The sequence below is a fragment of the Mercenaria mercenaria genome, chromosome 15 (genome assembly GCF_021730395.1).
Source record: "Mercenaria mercenaria strain notata chromosome 15, MADL_Memer_1, whole genome shotgun sequence".
NCBI lineage: Eukaryota > Metazoa > Mollusca > Bivalvia > Venerida > Veneridae > Mercenaria > Mercenaria mercenaria.
Genome location: NC_069375.1, coordinates 43342964 through 43355666, shown reverse-complemented (window position 1 = coordinate 43355666; position 12703 = coordinate 43342964). Strand labels below are relative to the sequence as shown.

The window sequence follows — 12703 nt, the reverse complement described above, 5'->3', positions numbered from 1 at the left end:
GCAATCAGAAAAAATGACAAGAACGTTGTCCAGATAGATAGATTTTGAAAATACTTAATTATGATACAAATGCAAAGTTGTGTTCTTGTCGCAAAATTCGTCAATGGTTGAACAATCATGGGTTAGTTAAATTTGTTTTAAAATTATATAATGATATGAAGTTTAATTTACAACTGAAGAACATTGTTACAAGAAAATCTAACTGATATAACACAAGTTCACTTCTATAGACATTTTTCTGCTACGAATATTCAACATATTTTGTCAACAGCATCTTGGTTGGAGTGCACATCGCAAATTAAGAACAAGTTCCCCAATGTCAGCACCGAAGCTTGATAATATTCAAGCTGCTCACATCGGTTACCTTCCCTTGCGTTCATTATAACCGCTGCATTCACAAGATACCACGTGACGATAAGAAAGTCATATGCCACTGCAAAATAACGTAGACGCCAAAGAATTCAATTTGTTATTTGAACAATTATGTGCTCGAATATTACCAACTAGATGCGAATAATGCAATTAAAAAAATGATAACCAAATCTGGTTAAAAGACTCGTGACTGCAGTGATTAATGTACCGTAAGGGGAAGTAATCGCTGCGGGAAGTTTTGAAAATAATATGAATTAAGGCATTGCCTAGCATGGGGATTTATCTTTTATACTCTGTTACAAAGAAATATTCGACACTCAAAAGAATGTGAAACTTCGCTCTAACTAGTTTACATTTAGTGTCATCATACCTCTTACAGCGAATATCATACTTTGCAAAATTTACGGGAAGCCGTGACGGTGACGTTATCACCGCGTTCTCGCACTGGCTTTTGGATTTTTTGTTTGTTTGTTTGCACTCCACGCAGGAACTTGACGGTCTTTACACTTCCTTACTGTTTTACAAGTGTTTTTCAGTTGCATGTACAGTTTTCATTACGAAAAAGAAGTAAACGAATCATGTTGGCGCGGTTTACGAATTTCTGTGACTGATTCGGGGTGCTCGGATGTTCTTGCAGACAACAAGTCTGCGTTGTGTACATAAACCGGAACCGGAAAACATCGAAAAAATTGCCCCAGTATGCAGACAACAAAGGCGAATAACTATATACGGACGTGACCGTCTCGGGTATTTTCATCCCCTATTATGTATAATATGTCCACTCGATGAAATAAATTAATCTCTTCCAACTGTATAAATGTTTGATATCAACAATATCAAAGTTACGGTGGCTTGTTTAGGACACGTACGTACACATTTTTAATTGAACAAGAGCCATGTTAGACATGGCCAATCCCCCCGCCGGGCATATTATAATTGAAGGCTAAAGTTCCTGGCAAGTTAGTGTCTGAAAGTATTAATTTTGGGGAAAGCTTTGAAGAACCATTTAGTTGTGGTCCGCATCAGGGGTTTTAAAGATGTGAAAGAAAGAATAAGTCAGTGGTGAGGTGGTTTACTGCTAAATTTTATTAATTTTCATGAACAGTATAGCTATGATGTTTTTCTATATGGCTACTGTAAAAAGAAGGAATGGAAAGCTAACAGGGAACACGAGTGCCAGAATGTCACAATATATGCCCGTCACAGCAAATTTCTTTACTCTAGCAGCTGTATTTGCGAATGGAATTTTAATTTTGTGGTTGTTTAGTAATCATTGTAAGTCTTTTGTTTTTCTAAGTCCACAAAAAACTCCTTACCAGGTAGATATCTTAAAATACACATAAAATTGGAAAGTAACATCCATGTTGTACCACAGAAAAGTGGTCTTGCTTTTTCCCTACGGTCAATTATAAAAAAGTTACAATATAAGTTATTTATAGTAACAACTAAGGGGAGTTAATCTTAAAAAAAAAAGAAAAAAAAATTGCAAGTCCACAAAAAAATCTTTACCAGGTAGAGATTGGTCAAAATACACCTCAAAATTGGATGTAGCATGCATGTTGTACTACAGAAAAGTTGTCTCGATTTTTCCCTACGACTTGTAATGAAAAAGTTACAATAAAAGCTATTTAAAGTAACAACAAAGGGAGGTTATTCTAAAGAAGGGAACTGCGCATGACACTTCGTCTCATGATGGTGTATAATTGTGCCAAGTTACATCAAAATCCCTCCATGCATGAAGAAGAAATGCTTCGGACAATGTCATTCTTGTATCTGACCTTTGGCCTCTCAGTGTGACCTTGACCTTAGACCTAGGGACCTGGATCTTGCGCATGACATTCTGTCTCGTGGTGGTGAACATTTGTGCCAAGTTATATCAAAATCCCTCTATGCATGAAGAAGAAATGCTCCGGACAATTTTTTTTAAGAAAATATGATAAAGGGGAATAACTCAAAAATAGGCAAGGTAGAGTTATTGTTCTTGCATACTGCACTTCCTCCCAATGTGTTCTATCAGTGTATGAAGTTTGAAGAAAATCCCTCCAGTACTTTTGGAGTTATGCTCCGGACAAAATTTTTTAAGAAAATAAGATAAAGGGGAATAACTCAAAAAATAGGCAAGGTAGAGTTATTGTTCTTGCACACTGCACTTCCTCCCAATGTGTTCTATCAGTGTATGAAGTTTGAAGAAAATCCCTCCAGTACTTTTGGAGTTATGCTCCGGACAAAATTTTTTAAGAAAATAAGATAAAGGGGAATAACTCAAAAAATAGGCAAGGTAGAGTAATTATTCTTGTACACTGCACTTCCACCCAATGTGTTCTATCAGTGTATGAAGTTTGAAGAAAATCCCTCCAGTACTTTTGGAGTTATGCTCCGGACAAAGATCGTTGCGGACGCACGCACGCACGCACGCACGGACGGAGAGCATTTCTAATATCCCCTTCGCCTTTGGCGGGGGGATAAATTATATGTCGTGAGCTCGAGCTTAAATGTCGTGAATTTGAAATTAGATGTCGAGAGGTCGGAATAAAATGTCTTTGGCTCGAGATAAGGTGTCCTGCGATCGAAATAAGATTACGCACGATCAAATTATGATGTCGTAGGCTAGAGATAAGATGTGATTTTATGCTGGGGTTAACGTCACTCCGACACAATTATAGGTCATATGAAAACTTTCGTAGGAAAAGCACGTGTGTCCTTCAGGGCATAATTTACTCCCGAGCGGGCAGCTGGATAAAACACTGGCCTTCCGTTAGCCAGGATATGGTTTCCTGACGTTAAATATTCAGACTACACTTCGAACCCAAAAGGGCGAGATGCAAGTGATTCAAAGTAAGCGACCTTAACTACTTTGTCACAGAGGCCAGTATAACAAGTCCTGCGCAGCTGAAAGATCGATTGTGTGGCTCTGATCAAGCCGCTTCTACCAGGTTCTGTTGTTAGCACGACATCTTATTTTCGGTCACACGACATCGTATTTCAATCACTCGACATCTTATCTCGAGGCAAAGTTCAGTTATCTTTGATAGCCCCAGAGTGTCACAGCTTGCCACCGGTAAGTGTCCGCATACAAAAACATCATTATTTCGACCATGATTTAGTCTGATAAGCTTTCAATCCGCTTCAAACTCTGTGGCAAGGATATAGTCTTACTCTTCATGAACATAAAGTCACACTCTCGAAAACTGAAGGCAGTTCATAGGTGATCGGCCAATGTTCGAACTTAGAATATTCCATTAGCCCATACCTGGATATACGGTAGGTTAACTTTAAGTACATGTTTTATGTTGATACTATTTAATCCTAAAACGTCATTTCGGGTGCTCAAATGATGTCATTTGTCGCGTAAGTTTTAATCGTGTTGACGCTTGTAATAGTTCTTTAGCGACAATATTTTCAATTATATTAAATGAAATAATGTATATAATAATTATATGTGTGTTATGTATATAACGGTTTTTATTGCGAAATGTGCCCTCGTTATTCCGTTGCAGAACTCATACATACTTTTTCGATATGTTACGATCATAATTCGTATTTCTTGAGAAATTTAAGGGAAAAGAAAAAACCACAAAGTATATATCAAGAAGATGCGTTTTATTCTGAAAAAAAAAAAAACTGGCAAAGACCTACGATTTGTACAAAACAATATCTAAATCAGCGGTCTTTAATTTTACTACATGTATACAATTATGATCCATACATGTCCTTTGAAATAAAACATGATATTTGATATTAAATGTAAGTTATGCTAATGATAAAATTTACAATAATGACCATGTTCACAGAAAAAAAAATCTAAAATATTTTTTTGAAAAGAAATGTACAACAACTTACATGATACAGTATATAAAGATGACTGTGAATTCGAAAGGCAGGTAAAAATATAACAACCGACTTAATACGAATAAATATTTGGCGAAAATATCATTTTTCATGATATTTGGTAGTATGTAGTGTAAAATATTTTATTGTTACTGTATAACTACTTCAACATTGCAAAGAAAGATCCCGCAGTATACTAAAGTTAATAGGTCCAGAAAGCTCCAGTCAAATATATTCTTGATAATTCGTTCATACTGAAGGAGTGGAAACTTTCGAATTTTGTAAGTTCATCTTTTAGAGACAAAACACTAAATTTCTCAATATTTTTTTCAATGCATTTTTTTTTCTATGTAATATTTTTAATAGAATTGTCTGTTATTAATACTGTTTTCTAACATGCAACCAAAAGTTGTTTAAAACAGCCATGCATCGGGTCTGAAAACGACCATACCATCTAGCCGCCATTGCCAAAGACAAAACATGCCGTAGCTTAAAAACAGTATAAGCAATGCTTCGATTACTTTATTGGTTTAATCACCAGGAAATGTTTAAAACACTAATCGGCATTACTCATACACACTTTTCCCTCAACCATTTCTGTAATCAATTTCTGCAAGAACTTAATCGAGATAATCATCACTTTGAAAGCGTCTCACTGAATTCACTGTTGCCGTAAATGTCGGTAATGACGGCGAATAACTCGACGTCGGCTAAGTTCTGCGTTAGATAATCGCTGACATGTCCGCCTCGTTACAGGATTAGAGGCCGTCGGCAGCGGACCTCCAATACATTCCTCGTACCGTCGGCAGCGGCACAGGTATTCATGTTCAAAGTTGTTAGGTGATTTATAAGTAATTTTCATACACTCAGTCGACGGCGTCCGGTTCATTCCGCATCGAGGCTGAAATTGAAATGAGAAGACCTTTATTTTTTAAAACACCTTTTTCCCCCGGCAGAAGCATGTATCATACTCTGGTTACGATGGATTCTGTAATTCTGCAATAATAGCAGCAATTTCATGTTGAACAAAAGTAAAGACACATGTTGCTGTTATGGAAATGACACACTGAGTCATTTTATTACTGGTCCATGCTGCTCAATAAATATGTACAATTATTAGATCTCTATATCTCTGCTCATTTTCAAAATTACCAGAAAGGCGACTAATTGCCTGAACTCGCGAAGCGCGAACGTGCGTAAATTTGCTCTTCACGTTTATAATTGGCCATGTGAAAAGCGATAACAGATAAATGCAACGTTTTTCGAATCGAGGAAAGAATAGGAACTCTCGCGGTATCTTACACTCCAATACAGGATGTCACCGTGTGGAATGCAAGAAACGATGGCGTTGCGCAAAGTTACAAACGGCAAAGCAAACGTACCCTTCGAGGTTACTAATGGACGCGCGAATCGCGATGTCTTAAGATACAATGACTATGCGCAAATCTACAGTGGCGGACTGCCCTGTGTACGTAAGCTTATTATAGTCGCCACCGGTAGCCAATAAGGGTGACTCCTCCAGAAGCTTGTATTTAGTGGGAGGATAGTGCAAGCCGCTCCGAATTCAGAAGCTCACCTCGGTTTTTAGCGTGCAGAGTGTAAAGCAGCCACGGATTATTAATTTATTTGGAGGAGAGGGAACTTAAACTCACAACCCTTGATTTTGTACCCAAACAGTGATTCCACTGAACCACTTTGGACGCACCTTCGTACTTCGCTTGTATATAAGGAGCACCATGATCAAGTCTTTTTCATAAAGCAGCTTTGTTCTAAATTCGTTCGCGTATCAAGGAAGAACTGTTTACTCAACGCTTACCTTGCCGCAACTGTATTCAAAATAATTGTAGTCATCCAGTCGCCAAGATTTGTGTGTGTACATCTGTCTGTAGCAGCGACAACTGTTGGTAAAACAAAATTTGTCTTCACATAGTTTTTTGAAAAGCATATTATGGAACAAGCTTATTCCCATATTACCAGGCAAACTTGACTGATAATATGAGTCGTGCCATGAAAAAACCAACATGATGCATTTGCGACCAGCATGGATTCAGACCAGCCATGCTGGTCGCAAACGCACTATGTTGGTTTTCTCATGGTGCGGCTCAATTATAGTTTATATATTAGGCCCCTTTTCCATTAGCCGACATTGTTGCCGTTTCGTGAGGTCGATATGTGGATTTATCGACCTGATAAAAGCGGTATTAACCTCGGGCGCAGCCAGCCCGAGGTTGATATCGCTTTTATCAAGTCGATAAATCCACATATCGACCGAACCTTAAAGACAACATTTTTTTATTATAAAATCCATCCTGCCTATAAATCTAAAAATTGAATAGAAATAATTGCAACCTTCGGTCATTTTTGTATTAAATTGTGTACGACGTCGCTTTGTTTTGATGTCAAATCGTGATGACGTCACAGCTGGAGGCCAATACGTGTTTTTGGCTCTGCCTTTGAGTCAATATGACATTTTATCATTGATCATGTGACTACATCTAGACCAATGGAAAATACTATAAATATAGATTTAATAATAAAACTTTTAGTTGTTTTTGCTGTATTCTGTCAAGGCCCTCTCTTTGAGAGTCGAGAAACAAAATACAACCTTGCCATTTATTATTTTTGCTTACACATATCTTTTCTTAGAAAAAGGTACAAACAAAAAACATAATCTGAAAAAAAAAATTAAATAAGAATGAAAGACAAATCTTATAAAATTTGTGTTATGATTGTTTATTTCCGGTAATATACTAAATTAGGGCAGGAAGGTCGGATTTATTTTTCTAAGTGGGACTTTTCTGAGAATTATTTTTGTGTAAAAATTGAATACAAATAAGAGGGTTATGCCTTTGAGCATAAGTAAGTTGATTTCTAACACCGCTGACCATGTTTAAAGCATAAAAAGTGCAATATTCCAATTTTTTGTTAAAACGTTGAAAAAAGGCACAACACTTCTCCATGGCCATAAAAAAACATTTAAGGTCGAGTCAAAATTTAGTGAAGGTCAGGATACCGGAAACAAACAATTTTTATGCCTTATATATATATTAAGAAAAATGTCTGTAGGAGATGAAATGAATATACCTGAAATCGCGGGCGATTTCAAACGTAAATGGTCCCCGTCCTCGGGTGGTGAGTGCAACGTCGTTTTGCCGACATACAATGTCGGGCAGATCCATTGTACAATAACTCATCTTAATTTCAACTTCCTGGCCTAGAAATTTTAAAATACAAGGTAATGATAAGCATATGAAAAATATTATAATACATGTGTAGCTTTACACAAATGAATCAATTGAAAACAACAAAGTTCATCAGAGGAAAAATTCGGCACCGGCGCCATTACTGCTTATACTCGTATATAAAATGATCAGACCAATCTTTAAGATTAAATGAGCCGCACCACGAGAAAACCAACATAGTGCGTTTGCGACCATCATGAATCCAGACCAGCTGCGCATTCGTGCAGTCTGGTCAGGATCCATGCTGTTCGCTAACAGTATCTCTAATTGCAATAGGCTTTGAAAGCGAAGAGCATGGATCCTGACCAGGCTACACGGATGCACTATGTTGGTTTTCTCATGGCGCGACTCAAATGATTCTTTAAGCGCAACCATGTATTCCTAACAGATAAATGCAACAAGTGTAGCAATCGCATCTCATTCCGTTAATGACAATAGAGAAATATCAACACACAAAAAAAAAATAAATCTAACAATCTCATCGTATTTTAACTGTCAGTAATAACGGAGAGAAAATTTAATCGAATCTCTGACAATTTCATCGTATTTGGTCATTAATAACATAGAAAAAAGAAAATTCAATCGAAAATCAGACAGTCTCATCATATTTAGTTATTAATAACATAGAGAAAATTCAGTCGAAAATCTGACAATAGTTATCATCGTAATATTGAGAAAGAAAATCCAATCATTAATAACACAGAGAAAGAAAATCCAATCATTAATAACACAGAGTAAGAAAATTCAATCATTAATAACACAGAGAAAGAAAATCCAATCATTAATAACACAGAGTAAGAAAATCCAATCATTAATAACACAGGGAAAGAAAATCCAATCATTAATAACACAGAGAAAGAAAATCCAATCATTAATAACACAGAGAAAGAAAATTCAATCATTAATAACACAGAGAAAGAAAATCCAAATCATTAATAACACAGAGAAAGAAAATCCAAATCATTAATAACACAGAGAAAGAAAATCCAATCATTAATAACACAGAGAAAGAAAATCCAAATCATTAATAACACAGAGTAAGAAAACCAAACATTAATAACACAGAGTAAGAAATCCAAATCATTATAACACAGAGTAAGAAATCAAATCATTAATAACACAGAGAAAGAAAATCCAAACATTAATAACACAGAAAGAAAATCCAATCATTAATAACACAGAGAAAGAAAATCCAATCATTAATAACACAGAGAAAGAAAATCCAAATCATTAATAACACAGAGAAAGAAAATCCAAATCATTAATAACACAGAGAAAGAAAATCCAAATCATTAATAACACAGAGAAAGAAAATTCAATCATTAATAACACAGAGAAAGAAAATTCAGTCGAAAACATCGTATGTTGTTATTAAAAAAGTGGTATTTTTTGTTATTCAGTGTTGGAGCCTGCGTCATTTTACGACACTGAGTGACTGCATCTGTTGCGTTTTCTGGTGATTAACAGAAATTGTTGTATAATGCCAGCATGATGATTAAAAATAATATGATTTATTATTTTTAAACCGTTTTCATCATTCATAAATACTATTCTTTCTGTACGGAACTTTAAACAAACGTGACATGCGATGTGCAAGAAAACTGATTTCACTCCTCGAAACATGACGTTTATCACTGCTACTTAAACATATGAAAATATGAAACAAAATAATTATATTGGTCTTTGAAGTTAACATAGTTTGAAATAATATACCTGCATATTTGAACACTTTTGTGATAGACCGGCCGGTGTCTGTCCAGTTGGTATCACAGGGCCTGCCCGGGCAGCTGCAGATCTGCTGATGACTGTTAAGAACCTGATAGGTGTCACCGTCCGTGATGTTATACATTAAATGACATAGGCCGTTGTATGACGAACATGTCGGAATATCCTGTAATTAATTTGTGTAAACAGTGTAAGTTTCAGCGTTATACAAGGCTTTAGATACCCTGTAAGCATAATTTATATAAACTATAAACGGTGTAAGTTTCAGAGCCATACACTAGCGTCAAAGCTATTAAATTTGAATCTATTACCGCGGTATCCACATACTACCCGTACCGCGGTACCGTGTATCCACACGGCAATAAAGTGTGGGTACTGCGGTATCCACATGACACTAATAACGTTTTTAATAAAGATACATGTAGTTTGCTGGCGCACATTTGTTTTAAATACTTTAAAAGTACGGAATGGAAGCACTGACGTCAACCTAATTTGAAAGCCTGCAGGATAGGCACATGTCTGGTCAATCAGTCACGGACTAGTCCCTGATGATAGATATTTATTAAAACGACCAGAATACAAACTATATACATGTCAAGTCCTTGTTAAGTCCGAGGCAAGAAAGAACAATAAAATAGATTTATTCAATGGAACCTGAAACGTCAATATTTTTCCATATTGACGTTCACAGCGGAAGTGTTACGTCATCTGTGACGTCCGTTTCATGAATGCCGTCGCATTTAAAGGTTCTTTAACGACGAAAATTTCAATTTAACTCAGGCTTAATAACAGCTCTGTATCATTTAGAAACTATATAATAATTTTAAATGTAAATGTGTATGTAATAAAAAGATAATTAGATTTGCATCTAGAAATATGCACTGAATTCTTTTGCGGAATAATATTGCGCTCCTAAAGCCGCGCAATATTTCTGCTGCGGAACCCATACACATTTTTCGATACAAACATAATAACTTATAAATATGTAGATCTATATTTAACTAAACAACCTTCTCATTAAATATTTAACTAAACAACATTCTCAAAATCAACCGTCGTTTATATGACTGAAAAATTGTTGAAAAAGACGTTAACCCTGAACACACACAAATTAAAAATCAACTCATGTTTTTATTCGTATGAAAAGATAGACTCGACCGAATCAAGTTATTCTTTTTTTATGAATCAATTATACTACAGTAGATGTTTTAGAGCTGATGGTTATCTCTTGAGCACAGGAAACCATACGATTTTTTTTCGGTCAAGAATGATAAGTGAGATGTTTGATGCGTATGAAAGAATACGCTTTAAACTAATACTTCAAAAAATACTTCTAGTACGAATTTAGTTTGATCCGCTGATGGGATCAAGGTATGGTTGATAATGATAACATTTTTGTGTGTTTATGTGTTTATATTCTATTCTATACTTGTTTCTGTGCTGTTCTGTTCGGTTCTGTTACATAAGGTTTTCATTTTATTCCATTATCCCGTTATATTTTATTCTATTTTAATTAGGTTCGATTTGTTATGTTTTGTTTTACTTTTATTCTATTCTATTCTATTCTGCATAAGCATTCGTTCTCCACCTCTGATTTATGTCTGACTCAAACAGGTTTGTACTGGTACATAATTAGGAATACTGGTTAGGTTAACTGCTCGCCGTTACGTATATACATAAATGAAATACTGTTGAAAAGCGCAGATAAACCCAAAACAAAACAAAAAATTTCGTCCTCTGTTCTTTTGTGATACTGCTCTGTTCTATCCATATTCAATTCGTTACTTTTCTATTATGTTTCTTTTTTCTTTTTTATTGTTTTCCTGTTTTGTTCTTTTGTATCATAATACGATATTATACTCAACAAGTATATTGTCAGTTTTAGCTTACATTCATCAAATTATATTCAGTACTGAAATTGTATTAGAAAGTTAGAGCTAGATGAGGTTAAAAATATAGGTATGAATTTCTACCCATTTAACAATGGCCCTAGATATATGTTGATCAAGTGTAAAGAAAAAAAAATTAACAAAATAAAAATAAAATAAACATTACCCGTCCGTCGGGAAGTGGCGGTAAAAGAATGCTTCCCGCATAGGATCCGAACTCCATTGAAAAACATAAAATAATCACAAACGTTAATTCGAAGTTTAACATCTTGACAACTTCCATATTTCATTCATAAAATATATTTACCGATATGTGAAATATCCCGCGCTTATATCCACGTTTATACCATTTCATTCAAGTGTTTTTGCGTGTGGGTTGGTAAACACGTAAACTGACGAAACTTAAGTCCGTTATATGATACCGGATCACTCATATGTCTGTCAAAACTGCACCTTTATGTCCGAATTTAACCCAGACTCGTTTTTATATTCTTTATTGTCTGGGATTTTCATATTACATCCAGACTCGTTTTTTTTAGTACTGACATTTCAGAATTTATTCCGCTCAACCGGAAAAACAAATTAATCGTAGATACTGGTGAAATTTAAGTAGGTTATTACCTACTCAAGCGTTCCTGGTATATGATAACGAGATGAATCTTTAAAAAAAAATACAAGGTCGAATTAGTCAACGCACACTTTAAGCTACGAAATGTGCATGCGATCTGCACTTTTACATACGATCGGGTATTTATAAAGCAAAATAAAATGTATATTTAAAGTAAAATTTTCATACTTTTTATGTAGAACATATTTTAAAGAACACATTTTTACATCATAATTATATTAACCATAATTTAGGAATCTTTGACAGAAAATAAGACTAAAACGGAGGGGCCGAAAGTGGGGGATGAAATGACCATTTTTGAAATCGTCAATGGTTACGAAATGACCAAAATGGGGACGAGTTGACTGTGGGACGAGTTGACTAGGGAAAATTTGACTGTAAATCTTTTACGGGAGATCACTTCGTATCAGAGTGGCAGAGTTGGCAGGTTTGTAGTCGAACTATGTCGCAGTTTCACTACTGAGGGGATTCAGATTTATGACGTAAGCTTTTTCTACAGGAGTCTTGCAACGGATAATACTGTCTAACAATACAGCTCAGAGCACCTGCACACCAAAGTATTATCTATTCAATTCGAAAACCTGTGGAATTTTTCATCCACCAATCAGAATATACAGTTTTAATCAGCTGTTAAATGACCTTCACCCCAGATATTTACAGGAAGTAATGGTGAAATCAATACCAGCCTGTGGCCGGAATAACAACATACTAAATAGCTGTTCTTCTTTATTCTATATAAAATTGACATATTTCAAATGGCTGCAGCACACATCAGGACCCAGTTTAAGTGTCTGTTAACTTACATTTTCTTGAAAAATATTGTCAGTGCTAAATAAAGATCAAAAGAAAAGTGGGAGTCAAGATGCAAGCAAATATTATCATCAGACAAAACTGTGAAAATCACTAAAAATTAATGCTGGAACCCCAAATTTAAGGGTGTGTTGAACTCAATACCATGGCCAATAATAATCAACTAATACATGCTTTTTATTATGAAAATTGCATTCCAAAATGCTCAA

General features: G+C 35.3%; 1 protein-coding gene across 2 annotated transcripts; it reads right to left on the bottom strand.

The window, feature by feature from the left end:
- Nucleotides 1-3955: 3955 nt before the first annotated feature.
- Nucleotides 3956-11507, bottom strand: LOC123553071 (uncharacterized). Of its 2 annotated transcripts, none has more exons than XM_045342833.2 (5): nucleotides 11364-11507; nucleotides 9156-9333; nucleotides 7285-7414; nucleotides 6017-6098; nucleotides 3956-5101 (listed from the first exon to the last, which is right to left on the bottom strand). In XM_045342833.2, exons 1-5 carry the CDS (start codon nucleotides 11409-11411, stop codon nucleotides 4862-4864), a joined length of 678 nt encoding a protein of 225 aa, XP_045198768.2. In that variant the 5' UTR covers nucleotides 11412-11507; the 3' UTR covers nucleotides 3956-4861. The 2 variants fall into 2 exon arrangements, with proteins under 2 accessions (XP_045198768.2, XP_045198761.2); XM_045342826.2 differs by lacking the exon at nucleotides 11364-11507 and adding an exon at nucleotides 11223-11361.
- Between the last annotated feature and the right edge of the window lie 1196 nt (nucleotides 11508-12703).

What these genes read in the sequence shown, in the direction of transcription:
- LOC123553071 (XM_045342826.2), bottom strand. Translation starts at nt 11,339, where the DNA reads ATGGAAGTTGTCAAGATGTTAAACTTCGAATTAACGTTTGTGATTATT. An exon ending in CGCCACTTCCCGACGGACGG is followed by an intron (nt 9,334 to 11,222) that starts GTAATGTTTATT and finishes AATTAATTACAG; the next exon opens with GATATTCCGACATGTTCGTC. An exon ending in TTGAATACAGTTGCGGCAAG is followed by an intron (nt 5,102 to 6,016) that starts GTAAGCGTTGAG and finishes TTTCAATTTCAG; the next exon opens with CCTCGATGCGGAATGAACCG.